Source organism: Callithrix jacchus, chromosome 12 (assembly GCF_049354715.1).
Source record: "Callithrix jacchus isolate 240 chromosome 12, calJac240_pri, whole genome shotgun sequence".
NCBI classification, from domain to species: Eukaryota; Metazoa; Chordata; class Mammalia; order Primates; family Cebidae; genus Callithrix; species Callithrix jacchus.
This window is the reverse complement of record NC_133513.1, coordinates 67,646,837-67,674,112: the sequence shown is the minus strand read 5'-3', so window position 1 is coordinate 67,674,112 and position 27,276 is coordinate 67,646,837. Positions and strand designations below refer to the sequence as shown.

At 45.1% G+C, this 27,276-nt stretch overlaps 2 protein-coding genes across 6 annotated transcripts; one reads left to right on the top strand and one right to left on the bottom strand.

The window, feature by feature from the left end:
* The first annotated feature begins 12,785 nt into the window (after positions 1-12,785).
* On the top strand, positions 12,786-16,543 carry ADO (2-aminoethanethiol dioxygenase). Its single transcript, XM_009009873.5, has one exon. It carries the CDS (start codon positions 13,126-13,128, stop codon positions 13,936-13,938), a length of 813 nt encoding a protein of 270 aa, XP_009008121.1. The 5' UTR covers positions 12,786-13,125; the 3' UTR covers positions 13,939-16,543.
* A 3,501-nt stretch (positions 16,544-20,044) lies between these two features.
* On the bottom strand, positions 20,045-26,831 carry EGR2 (early growth response 2). 5 transcript variants are annotated; one of them, XM_078345854.1, is made up of 4 exons: positions 26,806-26,831; positions 26,597-26,709; positions 23,937-24,145; positions 20,045-22,519 (listed from the first exon to the last, which is right to left on the bottom strand). In XM_078345854.1, exons 3-4 carry the CDS (start codon positions 24,103-24,105, stop codon positions 21,267-21,269), a joined length of 1,422 nt encoding a protein of 473 aa, XP_078201980.1. In that variant the 5' UTR covers positions 24,106-24,145; positions 26,597-26,709; positions 26,806-26,831; the 3' UTR covers positions 20,045-21,266. The 5 variants fall into 5 exon arrangements, with proteins under 5 accessions (XP_078201980.1, XP_035124170.1, XP_078201981.1 ...); XM_035268279.2 differs by having other exon boundaries at positions 23,937-24,045; XM_078345855.1 differs by lacking the exons at positions 26,597-26,709; positions 26,806-26,831 and adding an exon at positions 24,146-24,447 and having other exon boundaries at positions 23,937-24,045.
* Between the last annotated feature and the right edge of the window lie 445 nt (positions 26,832-27,276).

The window sequence follows — 27,276 nt, the reverse complement described above, 5'->3', positions numbered from 1 at the left end:
ACCATATTCTTCAACCTCAGAAAGACACATATTCATAGATCCCTACACTTTTTTTGTTGTTGAGACAGGGTCGTCTAGGCCGCAGTAAAGTGGCACAATCATAGCTCACTGTAACCTCAAATACCTGACCTCAAGCAATCCTCCCACCTCAACTTCCCAAAGTGCTGAAATTATAGGCATAAACCACCACACCCAGTGATCCCTATACTTTAAGAAGAAAATAGGCTAAAGCAAGTTATTAAAAGGTGAACACTTACATGGCCATCTGCATTAGTATACTATCGTGACTATTAGTAATAATAAAATACTATCTCTGTGAAAGCTTATAGGAAAATCTGAGTTGAGAAAGGAAAGGTAAAAACCAAATGCTAGATTGGGGAAGTTATGCCAAAAGGGACAAGTGTGAAATCTGTGTCAAGTATAATATCATAACAACTGCTTACATCATACATGTAAGTCAAACTACAAAAGAGGAGTCACCTAGTCTAGTTTAAGGCAAGGAACCATAAAAAAATGTGAGGTTAATGCAGAATATTAAACTTCTCAACCTGAAGGTAAGAACTGGTAATACAAACAAGAAAGAACACTTCATTTTATTAACACTAGGCGGGGCACGGTGGCTCACGCCTATAATCCCAGCACTTTGCTTGAGCTCAGGAGTTTGAGATCAGCCTGAGCAACATGGCAAAACCCCTGTCTCTACAAATAATACAAAAATTAGCCAGGTGTGATGGCATATGCCCAGAGACCCAGCTACTCGAGAGGGAGGCCGAGGCAAGAGGATGGCCCAAGCCCAGGAGGCAGAGCTTGCAGTGGGCTGAGATCACACCACTGCACTCCAGCCTGCGTGACTGAGTGGGATCCTCAGTCTCAAAAAAAAAAAAAAATCGTTTTACTTTTATGTTCAGTTGGACTTTTTGAAAACAGGCTGTATTAACTACTAGAAAGTACAGATCAGTAACTAGTTGAAGAGTCCACAACTTTATATAGTAAGTGCCAAAATGTTTACATAAATTAATCAAGTTCTGCGTGGGCCCCTGGAAAGGAGATGCCTGTTGTCTAATCCGGCTGTGATCAGTGGTGTATTTTGGCTCCTTCACTTTAGGAAGAAATTAAGAAATGAAGAAGCAAGTGACATTAGATGGGAAAAAAATAAACAGAAACTATTCTTAGAGTTTGGTCATGGCCTCAGGGCCATGATACAGTAATTCCATAAGAAAAGGCAATGAGAAAAAAACCCAGCACGAATAACTGAAATCCCATAGCCTAAATGGAAACCTAGTATGGAAAATTACTAACAGATTTATGAAAATACCCTGGAACCCACTTCAGTACACCAGCTATCAGATTGCTATGTCTCTCCTATGTTTCAGAAAGTTCCTTTTTACGGAGCACTATTTCAGTGATTAGAAAGGTGGCTTTTTAAAATTGAATATCTACTGAACATCTACCTATAGAAGGTTATAAACTGCACCAGCAAGGCCATTCCCTATAGTACCTAGTGAGTGGTGCTGTAAGGACCAGGAAACCATCTTCTAGGTCCAAAGTTGCTAGTCGCTAATGTGTTAGGCAACAAGGGAGGAAAAGCAGGCACTACACCCATCAGACTTCCCCATCAGCACTAGATGATAGGCTTAGATACCCATCCTCTGTTAGACTTTTGTATTTTATTTACAGTAACTATTCAAAATTAACTTGGGACATCCAACATGAAGTTGCAAAGAAAGTACATTAGACAACAACTACTATACCATCTGCATAGTCTTCTCTACCTTTTTTAAAAATAGAATTTATTTTAGAGCAGTTTTAGGCTCACAGAAAAACTGAGAAGGTAGAGAGATTTGCCATATAACTCCAGCCCCCACACATGCATAGCATCATCAATGTCCCCACCAGAGGGGATTTTTCTACAATTGATGAACACATCACTATCACCCAGAGTCCGTAGTTTATATCAGCATTCATTCTTGGTGGTGTACATTCTATGAGTTTGGACAAATGTTTAATGACATGTATCCACCGTTATAGTATCATAGGGAGTAGTTTCACTGCCCTAAGAATCCTCTGTGCTCTACCTATTCATCCCTCCCTCTGCTAGTCCCTGGAAACCGCTGATCTTTTCACTGTCTCCATAGTTTTGCCTTTTCTGGAATGTCATATGCTTGGAATCAGACAGTATGCAGCGTTTTTAGATTAGGTTCTTTCATTTAGTAACATGCATTAACTTTCCTCCATGTCTTTTCATGGCTTAGTAGCTCACTCCTTTTTAGAACTTACTAATATTCCATTATCTGGATGTACCACCATTTATTTATCCTTTCATCTATTGAAGAACATCTTGGTTAGCCCTTCATTACTTTTAAAAAATAGGATTTAAAGATACAGTGAGGAGTAGGAAAAAAACAAACACAAACTTGGCAAGAGTAACTCAGGCTACCCATCAAAAACTATAAAGACTCTCTTTAGTGCCTTCTACTTTCATCACTCCTTTCCCAAGGCGATCGCTTCACATTCAGCCACCAGCTCTTAATATGCAAGGTAATTTTCTCCTGGATCCACTTCCTGAAGGACCTCGTCATAAGTAGAACAGTATTATAGGTATATATTAATAACCTATATATAGTTTTATATTAATAACATGCTAGCTTTTAAAACTAAAGTTTCAGTTTTTGTGTAAAGAAATTCTCCTCTCAGGAATGTTTGCATTTTAACAGAAGGAACAAATTTCTAAGACTAGAAATTTCCAATACAATAGCAGGCTGTTTGGGAAAATCAAGTGGTATTTGGAAACAACAATGTTTTTTCCTGTATCCTTCAAATTACTCCAAACTGGGATTCACCAAGGCTCTCATTGATTTATCTCTATTAAGACTCCACCTACTGCCTGGGCACAGTGGCTCATGCCTATAATACCAGCACTTTAAGAGGCCAAGGTGGATCCCCTGAGCCCAGGAACTTGCAACCAGCCCAGCCTGGGCAACATGGTAAAACCCTGTCTCTACCAAAAAGAAAGAAAGAAAGAAAGAAAAATTAGCCAGGAGTGGTGGTGCATGCCTGCAGACCCAGCTACTCTAGAGACTGAGGTGGGAGGATCCCTTGATCCCAGGAGGCAAAGTTGCAGTGAGTGGTGATCTTGCCACTGACTGCATTTCTGCCTGGGCAACAGACTTAAAAACGCTGACTTAAAAAAAAAAAACTTACTAAAGTTAAGAATTTGGATCTAGACATGCAAATGTCTAGACATGCAAATATTAAACACACTTTGTTTAATATTGAAATGCTTTTAAAGAAAAAAGTTGCCAAGATCTTATTCTTTATAACTGATTCTCAACCTGGGATGATTTTGCCCCGTAGCCTGAGGACATTGGGGAACAGATGGATGTACTTTCCCTTATCACAACAGGGTGGGGCATGGGAGTTAGTGCTACTGTCATCTAGTGGGTAGAGGACAAGGATATTACCAAACACCCTACAATGCATAGGTCAGCCCCCCACTACAAAGAATTAGCCAACGCAAAATGTCAATATTACCAAAGTTGAGGAACTCTGCTCTATGTGAGTTAATTGCAATAAAGTTGGTATCTGGATGACATAAACATCAATGCCAGTGAAATTAGTGCCCAGCTTAAGAGTAAAAATGGTCATAATTCATAAAGATCTGTACTATTTTCTTAATATTTTGGGGATATCTTATCCCTGGCTTTGATTTATTGAAATTACCTTTTCAAAACACTCAATTAAATAAAATCAAGAGGCTTTACATACTATATAGTTCGTGTGAGTTTTTCTGTTTTGCAAATGGAAGTTGTGATTAAAATTGGCATTTCTGAAACTCTAATTGCTAGTTATTGCATTGCTAGGGGGAAAAAAAAGAAAAATATTTCTAAAACCAGCCAGATGGGAAGTTTTAAGATAAGAAATTATAAGCCAGTGTTCATATTCCAATCAGAAGAAACATTCTGTTTATACATTTTTAAATTCTGCTTAAATAGTAAGTAATGCATTTCTTTAATGAATTCCTAAACAGCTATTAATTGGCTGACTAATTTTCCAATATTGGGTTTAATCTCCTAAACCTTATTAGATTATTAATAAGAAAAACAGAGTTTCTATTTTTAAAAAAACTCTGTATAGTAAGGGCTTTATAAATCTTAATCAGATTAGACTGGTTTCTGATACTGTAGGTGATAGCTCTTTGTAGGTGTATAAACTGCCATTAGAATCTTAAAATGTCCATTTTTCAAAACTCATTATGTTACCAGCAGTGAATTCGTGCAAGTCTGCAGCAAACTTGATACCTGACTCCTCAGAGGAAATAATTTGGCTGAGGAGCAGACATAGTTTTAAGGCAGAGGGAAAAACCAAGGCAACTTTTAGAGCAGGAGTGAAAGTTTATTTTTTAAAAATTGACAGTAGAAACAAAAAGAAGTAAAGTTCACTTGGAAGCGGGCCAAGCGAGTGACTTGAGAGATCCAAGTGCCCCATCTGGCCCTTGACCTGGAGTTTTATACATTGGCATGGTTTGGGGTTTTGGTTTCTTCTTGCCTGAGAAGAAAGGGCTTCCCCTGGAGCAGGCTGTCTGCATGCATGGTGGCCTGCCGGCACTTGAGAAGGACTGTGTGCACAGTGTGTTTACTGAATTTGTGCAAATGCTCACTTGCGGTGTTCGTTCCCTTACTAGTTGAGCATTCCTAGAAGGTCATATAACCATTAAACTCCACCATTTTGCCTCTTAGTCTGCCTCCTTGAGCCCACTTGTCCAACTCTTGAGATCTCATCAGGAAGCTGCTGATCACCAGATGTGGGTGTTTTCTTATCTATTGGGAGATTGCTGTTCCCTGGCACTAGCTGTGCCCAAGAGACAGTTTAACAACCACCTGACCATCATTTGATGGTCGCCTGACATCCTTCGTAGGCAAGGCCCTGGCCTGCCCTGCTCATGTCTGCCTAACTGCCTACTCCAATTTCTGATTGAAATATGATGAAGTGTTTCAGTTTACACACCCAGAACCAGAGCAATACAAATGTCTTCATGACATCAATACTCAAGAGTCTTGGGAACACAATCTATATTTCTTTGGTAACTTGTGCTCTTCTGAAGCTCTCTCTCCTCCCTTTGTCACTCCCTTTCTTCTCCTTTTTCTCTTCTGCCATTCCCCTAAGAAACAATAAATGGATGGAAAAGGCTTGCAGTGGAAGTATGTGAGGAAAAGCCATAAAGTTTCCATCATTCATCCATGAAACTGAAAACGGTTCCCAAACAAGAAAAGATGGCCCAGCAAGGGCTTTCACTTACTGAAATTTATCTCAAATTTTCCACACATAAGAATCTTTAAGCCATGAAAAAAGGTTGTTTTTTTTTTTTTAACAGGGTCTTGCTTTTGGTAGATTTGTGTAACTGTTTTCTTTTATTCAAGTCTGCTGAAAGCTGCTGAGTGAGAACTACAAATTGAGGTACATCTCTTGCTAGTTGCTTGGGTTTGACAAATAAAGCAATCATCAAAATAATGGAGTGTGCACTGTTTTTAAAAGCCCTATTTGCCTGACATAATATAGCAGCTGAACGGTAAGGCAAATAAACGGCATTACTTAACATAATCACTTAATGTTGTGCAACGAAAGTCAGGTCTCATTGCTTTATCGTTTTCAAAGAGTTTCATGACAATGAAGTTGATTGTTAGTGTGAAGATATAAATTGTTCAGTAGTTAGAGTTGTTAATGACAGCAAAGGAACACAAAAGAGGAAAAACAGGCTTTAGTAGCACAAATTCATTGCTAATTGCCTGTGCATTCATTATTGGCTGACCAGGGCTAATTATCTAATTAAACTAAAGCTCTGCTGCCTTAAAGGAATTTCTATACCCTGTGATGTTGGTTGTCAATTACTCAGCATGTCCTGTTGAAATGTGTAGTTAAATCAAGTCATGTTTTGCTTTTCCCACTAGCAATACATGGCAGTCTTATTGCATGATAATTTGTGTTTAGAATAAAAAAAATTTTTTTTCCTTAAAAAAACACATTGTGGAAACTAAAAATAACGACAAACATTTTAAACAAGAGCTCCTGCTCATTTTACTCAATGATCTATATTCAGGAAAAGTCAATATAATCTACTTCAGAAAGGGAAAACACAGACATTAAAAGACAAATCAAATATTATTTTATACATGCTACTGAGTGTTCTCTTCATGTTAAAAACACGTTTATAAGTGTCTTTTGTAATGATCTACACAGATCATGGTATGAAATCATATTAATTTCACATCATCACAATCTTCAAAATTCATAGGATGTTTGTTAAGCTGGAAGGAAAGTGGTAAATCATCTAAACCAAATTCTTCACTTTATAAACAAAGGAACTGAAGTTCCAAGAAGTAAAATGACTTGCTCCAAATCACACAGCTGGTTGCTGGAACCAGGAGAACTAGTATCGTCTCAGTCCATTATTCTTTCCATGTTCCATCCTGCTGTTTCACTTTCAAATCATACTGTTATTTCTCACACTTTTTCCAAAATGCCAGAACAGAGCATCTATGTTATATGGACAAGGTTATTTTTGTTCATTTTTCCAAAAGAAGGCTTTGATTAGTTAGCATTTCATCTCTCCAAAAAAACACATGTAATACTGCCTCTATTTATTTATTTCAAGTCAGTCAAATGCCTGGGAATGTAATTTAAGGTGAATACTCAAGGGAGAACCTTAATAAAACAAACAAACAAAAAAATAAGGTATCATATGCCTTCTCCAACTAAAGAGAAAAAGATGATAGAGGGGATTTTATTAATCAGAGTGCTTAAACAATTTAATTGCATCCTGCGATTTTGTTCCTAAGGAATTTGATTCTAAGCCAATGATCCATAACCATAAAGCAATACTTATTGGGTTGGTGCAAATACAATTGTGGCTTAATGGCAAAAACCGCAATAACTTTTGCACCCACCTAGTACTAAGCATCCTATGGGAAAAGCATCTCCCAAGAAAGTACAATTTCATTCTAAAGAGTTTCCCCACCTTCATTTCCCTTAATCCTAGTATATGGCATCTGTTCCCCTGCAAGGACATAGAACTCTGGAACCCTGTCCTACCCCTTCCCAGTCATTTTTCAGGCAGGCAACGGCAATGAACACACAGTTCTTTGCTGGCAAGTTAAGGAAGACGATTTTCCCTTTCACTGCCTCTTGAAGCTGAACATCAACTGTTTCACCACTTGTGATTCAAATCCATTAATTAAAATAAATATAAAGTAAAACTCAGCTAAGAGGAAGAGGACAGATGGGGAAGCGGAGGAGGTGGAGATAGCTGATGTCTTCTCAGAGGGAAAAAAAAAAAGCAAAAGAAAAACAAGAAGCTTGAAATGGGGCAGGGGGGAGTTAAGAGAGGTAAAGTGTGTTTGAATTTAATTTACAGTTCACAACAATTTTCAGTCTCATAATAATTGCATTGCTTAAATGAGAAGAGGAAAACCTCTCTAATACAAAATTGGTGGAGGAGGTGTTATAATCTTAAATCACTTCCAAAATCATAACACATGACCTCTGGCAATGCTTCAGCCTGACCCATAGCAAAACCTTCTCTTCATTAAGAATTTCGGAAAGCCACACCTTCCCCCACCTCAACTACACTCTGCATTCTACCGATTTTTAATTCTTTTCTCCCTTGCCTCTCATTGCCTGAAATAAGACATTGGCAAGTAAGAGGGAAAAAAAAGAATAAATTGAAGTCCTTCTCCATCCCAACCTAATATGCACCGGTCTATAGAATTACAGTTAGAAAACAGTGTCTATGGCATGTATCACACAACGCAAACTCTGCAGTTTATTAGCACATGTGTACACCTAAAGTCTGACCCAAACATGAAAAAGCCCTGAACTCAGCATATTTTAGCTGAACAGCCCATACATCAAAGAGATATGATTTCAAATAACCACACAAATTTGAACTAGAGTGGGCAGAGTTACTTTATATGATCTTAGCGGAGATGGACACAACTAAGAGGGCTATCGTGTAATAGTTTTATTTAAATGAAAGAAAATACATATATTTGGTTTTGTCTGAATCAGTCTTACGATTGTCTCTGTCCTTTACGTTGAGCTAATGAGATGCTAGAAGGAATTTTACAGATAGATCCTCTCACAACAACCATGAAGACACTGAGATCTAGCGAAATCAGGTGACCTGCTCAGTAACACACAGCCAGTCAGTGGCAAAGCCATGACACCAGCTCCTTTGACTTTGAAATTATTATTTTTTCTTATAACGTGACATTTATTCATAAGGAATGAGAAATACACACTCAAGTTTTTCAAAAACTGAAAGAAAAGCCACGATACGAATCCAAAATATTTCAAATGTAATTAAGTCTAAATTGGTCTGAAAATGGAAACATTTTTATCCATTTATTTATCATGTTCTATACTAATAAAAAAAAGGCAGATATCAGAGCAAGGTGGAAATGACTACTGGAGAAAAGAGATACCTTCCTTCCCACTTTAAAAACAAAACTGCAGACTAGGAACTCAGAGCATGTGAGAATATCATTATAATCTTTTGTACTCTTTCTACTGGGTCTCAGTGTGAACAAAAGAAATGGGCAAATGAATTCTGAAGATTTGAGTAAAAGTCAGAAGATAACATACCTTGTGAATGAAAGAAAATTTGTCCTCATAGAGTAGAGAGGTAGGGGAAGAGGAAGGGAAAGCAAAAGCACAAGCCTAGCTCCCAAAGAATGAAAAAATAATAAAAATGAACAGGTGGAGTTAAATCGATAAAAGCTGGGGGCCTTTCCAGCTCTCCTTGTTTTCTGGTTAATTAAGCAACTGTAAAGGAGGAGGAAAAAAAATCTCAGCTTTACTCATGCTTCTGTGTGCTTCCCCCATTCCTAAATTTAATAGACGTGGGCAGGAGGTGGGATTTAAGCTTTATCAGTCTTACCTATCACCACAGAGCTGTCAACCTGTGAAAGAAAAAACGTGGAGAAAATATACTTTGAAATAGATTGCTGAAGCAATAGCTCATCAGCAAGCCCTGTCAGCTCTACCTTCAAACAGATTCTTACCCTTACACTTGTTCTCTTGTCTTTCCTCTGGATTCCTGCCCCTCATTCATATTTCCCTGCTGTAACACTCGCCCAACCTCTTAAATATTCAAAACAGATCAAACACTCCCCTGTCCAAAGCTCTCCAAAGACTTTTCTTGCATTTAGAATAAAATCCAACTCCCTCCCACGGCCTATAAGGTCTCCATAATACAACCCTTACCGGCCTCTCCACCTGCATCTCCTCCAGGAACCCAGACGCTCACTATGCAGTCTTAACCCTACAGGCCTTCACCTTCTCCCCTAATTATACCTGGATCCTTCCTACATGGTCAAAGTAGTGATAGTCAATACCGTGTTAACAATCTTAAGGATGCTTCCCGGTTTTAGAATGTTCTGACCAGATTTTCCCATGGCTAACTCCTTAACATTCAAAAGTAGCTTAACTGTTAACATCTGGTCACTCCTGACAACCCAATTTAAAGTAACATACCGCACACACATAAATATCACACCAACCTATTACTGTGTTTTATTGTCTTTCTAAGTTATCTCTGCCTGAAAATTATGTTGCTGATTTATCTGCACTATATAACCCTTCCTCTCAAATACACACATTTACTTGCAAGTAAACTTGAGAATTTGGACCTTGCTTCCTTTGTTCCTTGCTGAATTCCCAAAGCCTAGAATAATGCCTAGTATCCAGTGGATACCGACTGTTTATCAAACGATTGATTTCGTCTATCTCAAACTTTCCCCAAACCTTGTCACTGCCATGCATTTTCCTAGTATTTGTTCACTATCACTTCTCTTTTCCCGTCTGTTACCTTTTGAAATTTCTTTTGGTCTCCATTCTGCTTACATCTACACTGCATTACAGAATAAATGGGGATAAAAAAGAAGAATGTTAATGCTAATAAAAACCCACTCAGCCTATGCCACTGGCAGTGGGGCAGAAGGGCAAGCACACTGCTTCTTAAGGGCAAAAGCCTGTAAAGTCAATACCACCCATTAGTGCAGCTCTGAATGAAGGGCAACATCAAAAGGAATTGTGGAGGTAGCCTCTCTGTGGCCTAAAAAAGTACCACATGCCCTGTAGACACTCAGCAGTTCTTACAAACTGTTTTTTAGAGACAGTCTCACTCTGTTGCCCAGGCCTGGGTGCAGGAGTGCAAACATAGCTAACTGCAGCCTTGAAGTCGTCGGCTAAATCAATCCTTCTGACTCAGCCTCCAGAATACACTGCAGGTGTGTATCACCATGCCCAACTAATTGGTGTGTGTGTGTGTGGGGGGGGGTCTTGCTATGTTGCCCAGGCTGGTCTTGAACACTTATCCTCAAGCGATCCTCCTGTCTTGGCCTTCCAAAGTGTTGGGATTACATACAAGCATGAGCCACCATACCATGCCAGCCTGGTTCTTAAAATTTTTAATGTGCAAAAGATTCAGATGCAGTAGGTTTTGACATGATTTGAGAATCTGCACTTTCAACAAACACTCCCAAGTGACTCTGATACAGGAAGTCTCTGGAAACTTTGAACTCAGGCCAAAGGATGACCAGCAACGACCTCAGGGATGGTATTACCAGGTTAGTGGTTTAAGTAATAATCTTTTTTTTATCTCTACCCTGAAGCTGATTCTCAAAACAAGTCAAATTCCATTTCAATACTTGATTAGTCTTATAAATTCATTGGTCTTTAAGTACAACTTCTAGCCATTTTAAACAAGCTACTCTCATGGGGCAGCTACTGTGTTCTACACAGCGTCATCAGTGATTTACACAGGTATATGATCACAAATTATAGATGAAAATTTTGAGCTTCAGTTAAGTAAGTGCTGACAACCATTAAGTGACAGATTTGGAAATCAAACAGATCTGCATGTTAATATAGTCTGTGTTCTATGGAGTCTAAACTTCCCACTAATTATACCTTAATAGAAGTAAAACGAATAAATAAAAATCATTATTTGTAAATAAAGGAAGGGGAGGAATTTTACTCTCAAATATTTTTCACTTTAGAAAAAGACTGTAAGAAATTTCTTTATGAGCTTTGAAAGTACATTTAAATAACTTAACGATGACATGGCAACCTCTGAAAATGAATCAATCTTAAGAATCCTTTTCTAAAGCAAATAACCACCCTCTTAACTAATTAGAGCTGGTTCACTATTTACAGATCTAGCAGTGGTTCTCAAACTGGGCTACTAATCAAGAATCGCTTGGGGGAATATCTTAAAAATAAATTATAGGCTTCACTCTAGTTCTTCCGAATCAAAATCTCTGAAGTGTGACCCCAAGATCTTTATTTTTTAAGCTCCCCAGGGGGTTCTGATGTGTAACTAGGGTTCAGAATTCCTGTTCCCTTAACACCAGCATTCTACAAATAAATAAATTTGAGAACCTAAAAGGGTAGGATTTGCCTAACAACACACAGCTTCTAAGTGGCACAGTTGGCTGGAAAAACAATATCCTGACTCTAGTTTGGTGTTTTACACCAATTCAAGCTGTGTTTTTGGTATAAGACTGTACTTATTTCTGCTCTGTTGCTTATGCCTTGCTGAGTACTTACTATTCACTATCCTACAACTTATTCCCTCATCTGCAAACTTAGAATAATAATGGTGCCTGCCTCTTGAAAGTTGCTGCAAGGATTAAATAGTATAACATTTGTTATATAATGTACTTAACACAGTGCCTGGCATATTGTGAGTACTCATTAGCCAGGTTATATAATCCAGTAAAAAAGTATGCCTATTTTAACTGGAGAGGATTTACTGAACCACTCCAATTACAAAATGTACAAGAAACCCATGTTCAGCTTTGGAGTCCAAACTGACTTTAAACTCAGGGTTAAGTTTAAAGTCATAGTATCTAATATTGTTTTTCTAGTCATTTAGTCATTATGTCAAAGTTAGTTCATGCCACAAAGGATCCCTCTGTGTAGTGAACTAATTTCACAATTACTGATTGAACTGACTGTTTTACACCACTGTTTCTCCCAGGATGCCTCAGAACCATCTAGTAACTCCATCTCTGGGTGACAACAGGGAATCTGTATTTATAAAAGACCCCTCCCCGTTCTCAGGCAAACCAAGATTTGATAACCACTAGTGTTCAGAATCCACGACCACCGCAAATGGCCTCAAGTCCCTCCAGCAAAAAGCTATCGTGCTCTGTAAACAGAAGGGCAGCGTCATCAGGTCCTAATGCAAACAACAGCTGGGCCCAGCTGGGCCGAGTAGCCTTGGTGATCACAGAGGACGGCCTGGACCCCCTTCCCTCCTGTGAAACACAAAATTACAGAAGAGCCCTCCTGCAATTCCCGTGGGAGACAGTGCTGCCTAGGCGGCTACGAGGAGCTAAGGTTGATTCAACAGTCTCCTTCCCAGGGGCAAGGCCAAAGGAAGGCGACCCTGGATGGCTAACCAGGCTCCAGCGGCGCCAGAAGGTTAACGACCCTACTTGCCCTGTTCCTTGTCAAGGCCAAGAACCTCCACTACTCCGCAGGCCAGCTGCCGGAAGTGCGTCACCCCACCCTGCGGGGGATGCCGGGAGTTGTAGTCAAGTGGCCACTCTTGCAAACTGATTCATCGTTTTTAAAACAAGAAAAACACCTCTGCACCCTGAAAAGGTCGCTTTATACCCAACACGTGTAATAGTTCTTCCCTTTTCCAATGAACAAAGTGAACTCGCTTAGCGCTCAAGCGGAAGGCCGAACTACAAGTCCCGGCATGCTCTGCAGGGCTCCCCGGGCGCCCGGCCACCGTCGTAGGTGCGGGCCACATGAATGGAGCTCCGGACGTAAGGAAAAGCCTGGCACCGTCCGCGCGGCCGGTACCTGCTCCCGGAGCGTGAGTGCGGGGTGTGGGGTGTGCGCCTGCGCGCTCGGAGGGGGCGCCAGGCGAGCGCGCCGGGCAGTTGCGGGCGCGTGGCTGCTGAGGTTGGCGGCGGTGCCGCGCGCCCGACGGTCGGGTGGTTGCCGAGCCTCCCGCCTCGACCCGGGCTGCGGGCAGCCGTGGCGGCCGCCGGGGACCGCAAGGGGCGGAGGAAAGGAGGGGGCAGGCCCCGGCAAGTGGAGGAGCAGCTGACCATGCCCCGAGACAACATGGCCTCCCTGATCCAACGGATCGCCCGCCAGGCTTGCCTCACCTTCCGGGGCAGCGGGGGCGGCCGCGGCGCTTCCGATCGCGGCGCGGCGTCTGGCCCGGAGGCGCCGATGCCACCGGGCTTTCCTGAGAACCTGAGCAAGCTGAAAAGCCTTCTGACCCAGGTCCGCGCGGAGGACTTGAACATCGCCCCGCGCAAGGCCACACTGCAGCCGCTGCCGCCCAACCTGCCGCCCGTCACCTACATGCACATCTACGAGACTGACGGCTTCAGCCTGGGCGTGTTCCTGCTCAAGAGCGGCACGTCCATCCCGCTGCACGACCACCCGGGCATGCACGGCATGCTCAAGGTGCTCTACGGCACCGTGCGCATCAGCTGCATGGACAAGCTGGACGCGGGAGGCGGGCAACGGCCGCGGGCCTTGCCGCCCGAGCAGCAGTTCGAGCCGCCGCTGCAGCCCCGGGAGCGGGAAGCCGTGCGGCCGGGCGTACTGCGCTCGCGGGCCGAGTACACCGAAGCCAGCGGCCCTTGCGTCCTCACACCGCACCGGGACAACCTGCACCAGATCGACGCCGTGGAAGGTCCTGCCGCCTTCCTGGACATCCTGGCCCCGCCCTACGACCCGGACGACGGCCGGGACTGCCATTATTACCGGGTGCTGGAGCCGGTCAGGCCCAAGGAGGCCTCCAGCTCAGCCTGTGACCTGCCCCGGGAGGTGTGGCTCCTGGAGACCCCGCAGGCCGATGACTTCTGGTGCGAGGGAGAACCCTATCCAGGTCCTAAGGTCTTCCCTTGAAGCCACCGGCGCCCAGGAGCGGTGGGCCGAAGACGTGCCCTACCCTACCACAAGGGCTGTGTCTCTACCCCCTAGCCCGGGCGTTGGATCTACTGGAATGAGCAGCAGCCGCTTCCTCGGCAGCCTTGGGAAGCACGGGCGACTGGACAGCAGCCGCCGGGCACGGTTATGGGGGCGGGGTGGGCGGGGAGGCTAGATTGTTTTCCTGGTTCTGTCACTGCCACCAGGGCTTTGATTTGGGGGAGTGGGGCAGGGGATTATCTGAAGCGCTTCCATCCTAAAGCCATAATGAAGGTATCATCCTCTCTTCCCCATTCTATACAAAATACTAAGTGGTTTTCTTCCTCCCACCCCCTACCCCTTAGGTAAATAGGGTTTATTTTCCACTCATGCCCTTATGCCCTTTTTTCCTGAAGAGTTTTAACTTATTGACTGTGCACGACCCAGTGGTTTGAATTGTTTTTGGTTCAAGTCATTGGTAAAAACTAGGTTTAAAGAGATGAGCTACTGTTTAAAGTGAGCTGGCCTGCCTAATTAATTCCTTGTGAAAATTAAATGGCTTTTTCAGTTTGGGGATTACTCTCAAACATAACTATGCATGTAGAGGACAAGATTTATTTTCTTTCCTCCCTTTGCCCAGTACCACATCTGGTTTACTCAGGCAGCATCTACTAAGAAATTCAGCACCTGCATGTCTCTGTGACACCGTCACTTAGAGCTTATCTTCCCTATGAATCTACAGATCTGTGAGTTGAGCAGATTTCATGTTGCAGATTCACCTTTAATGCAAAGACTGTATTATCCTCACATGACTTTTTTTCTTGTCTTACTGCACTTCAAAAGGTGATAGAGTAATTCTATATTTTCTAACGGGAAGATTCAAAGGAGCTGAATCTGTTATGCTTCCAAACAACTGAATGTAAAACACCCCTAGCCAGCTGTTGCATTTCATATCTTTATTTACTTCCAATATTTTACTGTAAAAGTAGGGAGAAATACTATGTTGAGAACTGTTTCACATTCTCTCTGGAACTCTAACGTTCCTGACTCGGGTGGTTACCGCTGTGTTGCTGGCAGTGTTGTCCCAGCCCTGTCCCTAAAACGACTGAGCACAGTGGTTTTCTGTAGGAAGGCACAGAAGGCACAGATGACCACAGCTAGAGAATTGAGAATTAACTATACTACTGACCAGTTTAGGGCACCAAAACTTGGGATTAAACACTTCCCATTTCCCACTCCCAACTCTTGAACAGTCTTGCTATTTGTGACTCGTTTTATTTTTGTGCTTTTAATAGTCTGAGCAATCTTACCTTGTTTACAGATGTATTGACTCCATTTGCTTCAGACCATGGAGCACCGTTTCTCCTTTTTTACTATTTATAGGATTTCTTTTTTCACAAAACTTTTAATAAAAACAAATTGTAGAAATAAACACATTAAAATTTGCCCAGCTGTCGTCTAAGCCCTCTTGATTGACTTGCCCAAGTGGCGATAGTGTTCTAATATCTATAATAAAGGGAGATTTGCTACTATTGGTGGAATGTTGACCCTGTATTAAGAGAAACAGTATGTGCCTTTGCCTCTTTGTGCACACTGTGTTACAGAGACCCAGGATGAGGGAGTATTTGTTCCCAATTTTTAAGATAGTATTAAAAAGCAAATACTTGGTGAGTGATTTAAAAACAAAACCAAAACAAAACACAAAAAGATACCTATTCAACAGGACATGCCACTGTGTTATAAAACCTGACACAGGCATAGTACCAAGCATTTCCTCCAGGGTTGCTAAAATTGTTTTATTGTAGCTCCACATTCTGCTGTAGTTTAAAATGCCTTTGGGGACAGTTTGAAGCAGTTCTTCATGCCACTTAGTTTGAAAATAAATTCTAGATATGCAAATGATTTTCTTAGAAAACTTTACAAAATAAAAGGTTTTTTTTCCATAGCACAGTAATGAATGTGGTTGTCAATCACATACTTTTTTGGATTATATTATAGCAAAAGGTTGATTAGCTTACAAAGGTTGTTAATAGCAACATATGTATTATAATACAACCTGGAGTACATTAACCTAACCTACAAAAACTCATCCTGACTGTAGGACAGTAATAAAGGAAGAATTTTTATGACTACTATGAAAAAATTTTTTAAGTTTTTAATTACAAAGCAAATTGGAAGAAAAACCCTAAGGTGCTTTTCAAAAGAGTAACCGAAATTGTTGCAGGCCAAAACAGCAGTATGATATGTCAATATTTAGTTCAATAAGAACCGTGAAACTTCTGGTTCACTAATAAATTCTGAGTAAACAAAATGTACCTTGTATTAGTGAGCCACTAAGGAATAGTGTCTTTGTAATATGCTGATTACAAAGACAAAGACAAAACGTGGTGCAGAAAGTAATCTTGCACCTGTGTGCATAAACTGTTAGTCATAACTGACTTTGTGTGTTGCTATTGTGTTTCCATATAGTCCCCTCCAATACAGATAATGTTTTAATAACTGTGGGATAAAAGTCATCTTCCCTAGGAAAGACTAATGAGCACAATGGTATTAAATCACTTTTGTGATGAATAATAAACGCAATAATTGTCTCATGGGTGAGAAATTGTCTGTCTAAATGCTTCCGAAGCTTTTAAAGTATCTGGTTCTATCACTGGCCAGTTATATCAACGCAGAGTATTGTGTACCTACTTACTATTTTATTATAATTGATTTTTTACTAAGCATGATTCGAATGGGTTGCGTTTACACCAACTCCTATTTATTAGTGAAAGTCATAGCCTACTTTTTAAATAATACGTGTTTTGTCAACAGGAGTGGGATTTCTGAGCTTTAACACTACTATGCCTGAATTTTTTCAAAATCCACACCTTTTATTCCCCCTTTTCATTGTCTCCTTGTAGGCGCCTCAGTCCTGGCATCTCGGGAGTACTCTGTCATTACTCCTGTTACTGATTTCTGAATCTTGAGCTCTAGCTCTACTGCCCAATGAAGAAGCGATATATCTTTAACTCAGGGCTTGCCTATTGCTTTCCAACTCTAACCTCTAAATGAAAGACCTGCAATTACAGAAGTAATTAAGTAACTTAAGTGTATATACAGAAGCCAGTCACTGATCACTTCCATTGCAATGAGGCATCTGCCCTCAAAGAAGGAAACCATTTGTCAAGTCCCTTATAGATACTGAATCTTCAAACCCAAATCTGGGGATGGTTACATTTCTGGATTAAAATTAGTGTACTGGTAATCTCCACACTTTGGGAGGCTGAGGTGGTTGATCACCTGAGGTCAGAAGTTGGAGACCAGCCTGGCCAACATGGTGAAACCCTGCTTCTACTAAAAATAAAAAGTAGCTGGGCATGAGGCTGAGGCAGGAGAATCACTTAAACCCGGGAGGCAAAGGTTGCAGTGAGCCAAGATCACACCACTGCACTCCATCCTAGGCGATAAGAGCGAAACTCTGTCTCAAAAAAAAAAAAAAAAAAAAAAAATCAGTGTACTTAATGGAAAATAAAAGCATGTTTAAAATTGTTTAGAGATAAATCTTGATTATTGCAAGATGGCTAGGGAAAAGCTTACCTGCTCTGATGTCTACTGTCTGATTACCATTAAAGGTTCATAACGTATAATGTAAGATTATGTTGTACTAAAAACTAATGGCCTTCTGCAGATTTCCAAAGCCCAGGTAGTAACATACACTTAAAAATAGTTTATTTCCTTGAGAGTGAGCTTTGAGACAGCATGAGGGAAAACACATCTGAAGCTAGTTTATGTCTAATCGGACTATTTTGCTGTAATAGAAAAAAGCTTACTTTGTATTTAACTAAGGAAAATAAGATAGTACTATATAAGAAAACAAAAATACTTTCATTCTGGAAGGAGTTTAGGACTTACTTTCTTTCCTTGTTTTTTGCTTTGTTTTCCTGTAGAATTTGTTTAGTTTTAGCTTCTACTGGCAGCATTTTTGGGACTTTTGTTGATGCTGACCACACTTACATACACACACACACACACACACACACACACACGGTATTGAATGGTTAAAATGTCACTGCAGCCATTTTTTAACAGATAGGAAACAGTTTGCCTTAATCTTATTAGCAGCTGTGATAATGAAATTAAATAGCCTGGTTTATGAACATTTATAAACTTTACTTAGGTATAATCAACCCATTTTTAATACGAATTGAACCATCTCAAAAGCATTATGAATCTTTAAGGAATTTATTCTCCAGAAGTTACTTTTGAAAACTAACAGCAACAACAAAAATATCAATAATATTCTGTAAAGTGTATGTACAATATTATAGGACATTTTTCTATGCTTTATTTCTTGAGCAATGTAAATAATGAGGCATGTGCAGGAAGCACTCTGAACATTTTAAGCAGAGACCAAAATCTGATTAAAGATACTGACCTTACGTGTTGAAATCTAATAGTAAAAGCCACAAAGTTGGCTCTGAGAAAACGCTGAGGTGTGGTGTTCCTTATGGTATGTGTGTTAGTGCTACCTCACCAAGCCCATATCAGGGTGAAAGTGATTATGTAATCAATTTTGCTGTCATCAAAATATCTTCTATTTAATTTTTGAGGTGACTTTTAGTCAACTGCTTTGTAAGTGATTGTTTAGATTATCTTGATTGAAGATACTCTAGAATTTGGCAAGACAAATATACCTTACAAAATTTGGGTATACTATATTTTAATATAATGAAATCTTGGTAGGAGGGAAGTATCCTTTAAAAACATGTAATTATCCAAATGTGGCATTGTCTTATACGTGCCAAAGTTGGACAAGCAAGGATGATACTATGCCGACAAGCAGGGAAATAGGAACTAATGGGAAAACACCAGTCACTAGAAAAATCTGAAACAAATTCTGAAACCTGTGTTTCGTAGCAATAGAGGGATTCTACATCCTTGAAATAGGGATGGAGAAGAGCCATAAAAGAAAGGGATTAATTCCCTCCACAAATTTGATCTCAAATTCCAGTGCTGGTAAAGGCAAAAGGTGGTTTCCAGAGTAGCTATTACCATCGGCTATTCTGAAATACAGGTTGAGTTTGAGGGAGTCTCAACGGTTCTGAAGGGCAAATAGACAAACGGATTTTCAGATGTCAGCTAAACAGTGGACGCTGCTGCAACATGTTAAATTTGTGTAAGGATCCAGAAGTGGGTGAACTTCAATGATATTTAGGCCCAGATTTTAGAGTAAAGATAACTTCCTAAAGGCATCATCTGCTAAATTAACTATTTTTTTGGTGAATTTATATTTTTAAATCACTACAAAAGGCTTGCAGTAAAATGAACCATATAGTATATTCTTTGCAAATCCTTATTCAGTACCATGGAGGACTATATCGGCCTATTTAGTTTAGATTATCTTTGAAATTTTTTTGAGGCACCTCTTATCTAATGAGTGGCTATTTTGATAGTCACTTCTAGACCCACCAAACCTTTGGCAGTTCAATGATCCTTTCCAATAAGGGTAATCAATTGGGAAGTGAAGGTTGGAGTGAAATGAGTCCTTGGGTAATTCCTTTTGACAACCCATTAATGCTGTCATCAGTAGCGTCTGGGAGCATTTTAGATCTGAAGAGATGATAGTGCTTTTCAAAAAGTTTTCTGTGGTCGTGAGACTAATCCTGGAAGCTGAAAGTCATTTCCAGCTTGACCACGCCACCACACTTTCCACAAAGCCACATCTCGTCTGAGTGCAGACCCTGGTCAGGGTTCTGAAAGTGGTTGCAAATGTGTAGTCTCCGAGTGGGCACTTGTTTATAAGTATTTATTTTCCGGAGCCCACTCAGGAGCACAGAGAAGCTATAGGCTGTTAGAGACAACGGAACAATGAGTCAAAACAACGCCTCCCCACTTTTACACTAATGCATGGGGGAAATCCCCGGAACACTAGTGTTTGAGTATGAATGGAGCCTCCTTCGGGGTTGGTGTCCACAGGCTAGCAAAGAAGACCTGGAGACCCTGGCTTGGTCAAAGCATTTTCACTGGTGCTTACTGCTGTTTTTAAGAAATAGTCCCACAGAGATTGAATGACTATCTAATTCCTACCCAGTAAGTATTTCAGAAATGACTTCTGCAACAAAAATATTGTTGAAAAGTATTTATTTACACTATAGTCATAAACCATCCATTATCTGAACTTCAGTTAGTGGTTCTGCGTTAGAATAGATCATTTATTTTTTTCACAACTATTAAGAGCTAATAACCAAACAAATCAGCTCCAGTAACATTATGTACATTCTTATCTGAAATTTGACTACAAAGGTAACACTTTTAAGTCACAAAACAAAGCATACAAAAATATACTTTCTAAAAAAAATTCCAAATATTAATAGGCAGAAATATACAGCCATACTAAACCCAGGGAGTGATTTTTTTTCCATAATAAGGCAACCCATTTACATGCAGACCCTGTAACATTGTCTACATCACACAAGGCACCAAGGACACTTCCAACACAATTGCATGCATCCTAGTTTCAGAGAATATATGTACATCCCCCTTAAATAAGTTAACCTCTGACTCATTTCAAGAGATCATAAATGCTTTACATTTTTTCCCCAAAGATTCAGAATTTAGAGAACAGTGTACATCAAAAATACACAAAATCTGAGTGGATATACACTGAAAAAATAGTTTACATTTCTCAAACAACTCGAAAAGGAGCAGATATTGCTATGTCCCTCCCATCACATTGCACTTCTGTTCTCTGAGTTTATAATACATATTGCTTCAAGGGTTGAGACAACTAGATATGCTCTGATTTGCCATTCAAGGGCCACAGAGTGTGGCATTCAGGCCATGCTTCACTCACTGTACAATGTCCCCCAAATCAGTCGCAAGCCATAAAGTGCACATCAGTTTTGCTTGTCTTTTTGCTGTCCCCACTTGAAGGGATCAGCATCTCCCAACCTATTGTAGAAAACGTCTTAGATCAACCCTGACATCCAGGGTCAAAAGCCTGGGAGGGGTCAAAATAAGGGGAAGCGGGGAGCAAAACCTTGTCAAACAACTCTTTAAAGCGGGGTCAGACCTCAGCCCTCTTGGCCAGGGGCCCCCACCCCATCGCCCTCTAAGCCTCCCTTTTGCCTTGGGTTGATAGTCAACTCATCTAAGAGAGACTAGAATGGGCTAAGTTTTAGGAATGACGTGCTTGTAGGTGGAAAGTGGGCAGTGCTAGGCTCCACCAAAGCCCTTTGCCCAACGAAGGGAGGGGCAGGGAAGGGTGGTAGTGTTTGTCGTGCAGCTCCAGTAGACAAAGGGAATCCAGGACCTTTGGGAGCCGGTATGTCAGCCCAAGTCTCATCTCAAGGTGTCCGGGTCCGAGAGGAGCAAGGGGCCAGCGGCCCTCCACCAAGAGTGCTGCTGTTGCTGCTGCACAGGGTACCCCCAGGCTGTGTGCCCCCAGAGCAGGACGCTGTGGAGGGGGCTGGCAGTGATGCAGAGGGGGCACTGCTTTTCCGCTCTTTCTGTCTCAGGTGGATCTTGGTGTGGCGCTTCCTCTCATCACTCCGGGCAAACTTTCGGCCGCAGTAGTCACAGGCAAAGGGCTTCTCACCAGTGTGGGTGCGGATATGGGTGGTGAGGTGGTCACTACGGCTGAAGTTGCGCATGCAGATCCGACACTGGAAGGGCTTGTGCCCAGTGTGGATTCGGATGTGCCGTGTCAGCTCGTCGGAGCGGGAGAACCGCCGGTCGCAGCCTTCTGCTGGGCACGGGTAGGGTCTCTCATGTACTGGCGTCTTGCTAGGTCTGTTGGGGTACTTGCGAGGCCTCAGAATGGGCCGCAGTGGCAGATGGTGTGGGTTATAGGCAGTGGCAGCAGCTGCTGCTGAGCTGCTACCAGGCAGCCGAGGTCCCTCGCTGCCTCCACTGGCCCCTGGTCCAGTCACCCCAGCACTGGGGCCCCCCAGGGTAAAGTTACGGATGGTAGAGAGTGGAGTGAGTGGAGGGGGCACCCGAAGGGTGTCCAGGGGACAGGGAAAGGGCTTACGGTCTGGGCCAGCTGTACCATGTAGGTCTCTCTGGCACTGAGATGGAAAGAATCCAGGATAGTCTGGGATCATTGGGAAGAGACCTGGGTCCGTGGCTGGCTTGGGGGACGGGTAGGAAGGAGGTGGTGGGTAGGCCAGAGAGGAAGAGGTGGAGGTGGTGGCTGCTGACAGGAATGCAGAAGGGTCCTGGTAGAGGTCTCCTGCACAGCCAGAATAAGGAGGAGGAGGCGGTGGCGGAGAGTACAGGTGGTCCAGGTCAGGCTGGGTCTGGGACATGGTGCACACACCCAGGGGTCCTGTGGCCAGTGGGTTGGGGGAGGCAGACGTGACGCTGGAGGAGGCTGTGGTCGAAGCTGGGGAGGTGACCCCTTGCAAGATGCCTGCACTCACAATATTGATGATGCCTTCTGGGTAGCAGCTGGCACCAGGGTACTGAGGGTCAATGGAGAACTTGCCCATGTAAGTGAAGGTCTGGTTTCTGGGTGCAGAGACGGGAGCAAAGCTGCTGGGATATGGGAGATCCAACGACCTCTTCTCTCCAGTCATGTCAATGTTGATCATGCCATCTGAGGAGGGAAAAGGCAGAAAGGAGGTGGAGCGATGAGAATACAGCCAGGACTCCCTTTTCATCCCCACTCACATGGGTCTATTCCCAAGGCCCAGAGTCTTGGCACTGAAGAGCTGGGGCGAAGTCCAAAATGTGGGGAAACTGAGGCCCACAGACAGTAAAAAGAGGCTACCTAGCCCAAGATCCCACTGTGGCAACCCATTGGCAGTATGGAACTCAAGAACTACCTCCAAAAAAGCAGAATGAGCTTTTCCCAACTCCCTTCCATCCTCAGTCATCTGTGGCTCTAGTCCCCAATTTTAAAAAAACACCCAATAACAGCAACAAAAATATTTAAAAATCCCCATCTGCCCGGAGCTTCTCTCTCTTTTTTTGCCTGGGGGTTCCACGGCTGAGGCACCAAAACACCACCAAGAATCGACCTGTCCCAGCCAGTGCCACCACGGTGCCAAACCCAGAGGAGAGCCCAAGAAGGGGGTGGGTGATTTTCCGGCTGCTCCCCATCCCCGGCGCCTGGTGCCTTCTCTCCCTCCCTCTCCCGCTGCGCTTCAGCTGAGAGCTGCTGGAAGGAATCGGGGCTGTAGAGGAAGGAGTCCATAGGTTTCCCTTCCCTCCCAATCTTCCCCGCCTTTCCCGACACCCGCGCGTCCCAGCCTCAACTCAAGGCCAGTGGCCTGGCTTCGAGGAAGGCGCGGGGGCCTTGGGAGACGACTTTTCACGGCATCGCCAAGGAAACTGGCGTTGCCGGTGCCCCCGCGGGCCTCCCTCGGCAGTCCGGGGGCTGCTTCTCGCCGTTGCCCGCCCGTTGCCCGCCCTCCTCCACCACCCACTTCCCTGCCTCCGCCGGCCGGAGCCCCCGCTTCGCTAACCCCCTCAACTTAGCGGGCGGCGCGCAGGTGGGGGCGCGCCTCCAGGCCGCATAAGGGAAGCGCTCCTAGATTTTCCTGGAGTCGGCTCTGCCCGGGAGGGAGCTACCGACGCTTTCCCCTGGCGCTTCTCCGCCGCTCGGCTCTCCAGACGCGCAGCTCTCCCCGGGAGCCCCGAACTTTACCATCACTTTGCCCCTGCCCCGGGAGAGGGGAGGTCGAAGTGTCTCTGGCCAGAGGGCCTGAGCAAGCCTCGAAGCTCGGTGGAGAGGGCGCCTCTTCCACCCCGCATCCCTGCGCTCGCCCGGGGACTGGGCGCGCCGGGGCGCACGCACGCCGGTTTGCCGGCGACCTGGCGCATCTGCCCGCGCGCCCCAGTCTCTGCTATCGCAGGTTCCTCCTACACCCACTTCCAGTCTCCAAAGCCAGTGCAGTTAGCACCGTCCACTTGGAGCCCCAATCCTCTCCTCCGATTCTCGCACACCCACTGCACCCCACCCACCACCTCCCGGCCGCTCAGGTCCCGGGCTGCGAAGACACGCGGCTTACCTCCGGCCACTCCGTTCATCTGGTCAAAGGGGCCTCCCAGTTCGGCATTGGGAAAGATGGTCACCGACGTGGCGGCGAGGTCCTCCACCGGGTAGATGTTGTCAGACAGCTGGTGCACAAAACCACTGAGAGTTACTGGGATTTTGTCTACGGCCTTGGCGGTCATCATTTGCTCCTCGCACAACCTGGAGACCCAACTCCCTCGCTACCTGGAGTGTCAGAAAAGCCGTTTTGGAGAGGGGTTGGACTGAGCCTGGGATGGTATCTCCTTTTGCCCTCCACACTTAAAAACAACCACCACACACACCAAAAAAAAAAAAAAAAAAAAAAAAAGAAATAAAAGTAGCAAACAAGTTGCTGTTTTTTAAGAAAGAAGAAAAATGGCTATTTGCCACAGACTCTCTCCTGTCTGTTCCGGCTGCTGGGAAGCCAGGAGTTGCTGGTGTAGTGTTATTATAACAGTCAGTGTGTCCCCTCGCCGAGCTATTAATCAATTGCTGCTCGCTCAGTTAGACGGAAAGTGTTGCTCTAAGTATTTATGGGCAGGTCTTCAATATCCGTGACGTCGCTGCCCATATATGGACTGAGGAACAGGGCTGGGCCAGGCGGCTTTTGCCGTCACATGGCTAATTTGCATACACGGGCTCCACCGCGCGGGCTCCGCCGGGCTCGCGACTCCCAGCTCACAGCCGGCAGGGATCTGCTGGGGTCCCGGGCGCGCAGCCCTAGCTTGCAGCCTGCGTCCGGGGAGCAGGGATCGCGTGGGAGAGGGCACGCCACGGACCCCGCCACAGCCACAGCAAGAGCGCAAGCGGCTCCGGGCTGCAGCTCAGCCTCCCCGGGCGGGGATGAATTCCGGTTCTCCGGGACTTTCCAAAAAAGGCGAAGATCCGGTCCTGGCGGCTCCGCCTCCCTAGCCCTTGTTTGGGAGCCATTCCGGAAAATTAAACTTCGGAAAGAAACCGAGCGGAGCCGAGACACTACAGTCAAACCCCTACTCACTTTCTTGGCAGCTCAAAACCGCAAGCAAAAGGAGGCAGCAAAGAAAAAAAAAAAGCTACATGCATTCACGGAAGCTGACTGCTTTTTTCTGAATTACTTGGTGGAAAGAAGTGGCTGGTGATAAGAGTGAATGCGTATTGCTTTTTTGGAAAGTCTGTTCTATTTATACAGGAGCGAAAACGGAACAGGTTTGGGTTGTTTGTTTGTTTAAGTATTTTGGGCACCTTGAGACTGGGAGGGTAAACCCTAGGAGGAGCAGAATAACTGTAGGGAGCTTCGAGAGACATCCTCAGCCGGAGATACCCTCCTTCCTCTGCCCGCGCGTTCCCCGCCCCCCTTCAGCTGCTGCGCTGAGCGGGCGCCCTTCCCGGCGCGTCTGGGCGGTCGGCTGCGTGGGGGCGTCCAGATGGAAGCTTGGACACTCACCCTGTCCCTCCACACACACATACACACTCACACTCGCTCCACTTCCGCTACACACTCCCGCCCCCGCTGCCCTCATCACACACCCACTCACACACCTTACACTACACACCTCCTTGTTGACTGAGTGCGCCCGCGCGTCCGTGTTGCCAGCAGTGTCCCGGAGGCAGAGGGGGCACCCGGGTTCGCCGGACAGGAGGCTATGTGAAGACACTGTCCTGACCTTCACTATCTGTCCTGGCCACCACAGAACACCCCTGACCCCAAGAGCCCATGATCTAGGGGAACGCCCTGCCCTCACCCGAGCCAGAATACATGCACAAGGAGAAATATTTTATCTCCCTCTCCAAAACACCCCTCCGTGAGCCCCGCGCGGTCCTCAGTGACGGCCGGCGGCATCTCTAATGCCACTTTCAAGACGCCATCTCCATCCCCCCCACCCACTCGTTTTACTTTGAAAGTAGAAACCTTTCTATTTAGTTCCCAAAGCAATTTTTAAAAACTTTTCCAAGGTGCAAATGGCAGCAGGCTTTGGCTTGCTAGGCGCAAAGCTTCTACCTCCGGGTGCGCCCCAGCCCGTATGGGTAGCCCGGCCTGGCCCAGGCCCCACAAGAGGCTGGTCCTGGGTCCCCAAGCCCAGCGCACCACCGCCTGCATGGCTCATTATTCATGGTCGTTTGTGCAGGCTGCGAGCTGTCCCAGCCCTTTCCCGCTCCAAAGCCGCGGAGGCCAGGGATAATGCGCAGTGAGCCTCGCCGGCCTGTCCTGCCCCTTTTTCACCCCCGGCCCGGAGCGGCCCTAGCCTCTTGTGGGCTGCAGCGGGCAGGAGCCACGGCGCCACGCCGTGGAGGGAGCGCGGCGCTGCAGGCGGCACTCCAGTCGCTCACCTGCGGCGACCGCTGCCGCCCTGCGCCACTTCTCGCCAGGCCCTGCGCACCGCGTTCAGGGCCTTGGGGCGGCGGAGAGCGGTCTCTCCCTCCGCTCCTCCACCCCTCTGCTTCTCTTCTCCCTCCAAAAAAGCTGGTCTTTGGCGACCAGCCATCTCTTTGACTTCAGTCACCCAGGGCACATTTGGGAAAGTTTCCCGCTTGCGCTGTGCGCTCTTTACCAATTGGGGATTAAAAGGACACGGAAAGAAATCGCAGCAACGTTAGTACCCTAGTAGATACCCCACCCCCCAGCAAAAACGTGCAAAGTCCTATTTCAAAAGAAAAGAAAGATAGCTGCGCTCTTACCACGTGCGCCAGCCCGCTCCGCCTGCGCTCCGGCGGGTCCCGCGGCCCCCGCGCTGACCATGGGCAAGACGAAGCCTCGGAGGGGAGCCCGACTCGCATCTCCAGCCCTGAGTCTGAAAGAAGGGGGAGAAGCCGAATTATGTAAATGCGGGTCCCGGCGAAGGGGCTTGGGTTATGGTCCCCGCCGGCCCCTGAGGAGAGGCACCCACCGGCGGCAAGCGCGGGCGCGGCGACTGATCGCGCTTCGCTCCTCTCTGCGCACGTGGGCGGACCGGCAGGCGGGCGAGTTGCCCTGGCCGCCCGGCGACTGGCGCTGCTGCCAAACCCGTCGGCGGTCGCCGCGCGCCGCCCCGAGGGGGAGCTCCTGGACGCCCAAGTGCGTGCCCAGCCAGCAGGGCGCGGAGGGCAAGACGCCGGCCGGGGGCGGCCTGAGCGAGGGAGAACCACGAGGTCTCCGGCTGCCACCCTTCCCGGAAGAGGAGGCCAATGGAAGGCGGGTGGAGGAGGGGCCCTTCGAGGAGTCTTGAAAGCACGTTAGACTAAATGAGAGTGACTGACCCTCTGAAATTCTTCGGAGATTTCCAAGGACTCACACCTCCCCCTAAGAGCTACGCTACATCAGCCTGTGGTGCGCAGGGAATGGTGTGGGGGCGGGGACGGGCGGCAGCTGCGGGGAGGCC

Bases quoted from the DNA above. Each gene is read 5' to 3' on its own strand.
- ADO (XM_009009873.5), top strand. From the start codon at position 13,126: ATGCCCCGAGACAACATGGCCTCCCTGATCCAACGGATCGCCCGCCAG.
- EGR2 (XM_035268279.2), bottom strand. From the start codon at position 26,695: ATGCGAGTCGGGCTCCCCTCCGAGGCTTCGTCTTGCCCATGGTCAGCG. The intron at 24,046-26,596 runs GTAAGAGCGCAG...TTTGTGCACCAG, and splicing joins GGAGCGGGCTGGCGCACGTG to CTGTCTGACAACATCTACCC. The intron at 22,520-23,936 runs GTAAGCCGCGTG...TTCCCTCCTCAG, and splicing joins GATGAACGGAGTGGCCGGAG to ATGGCATGATCAACATTGAC.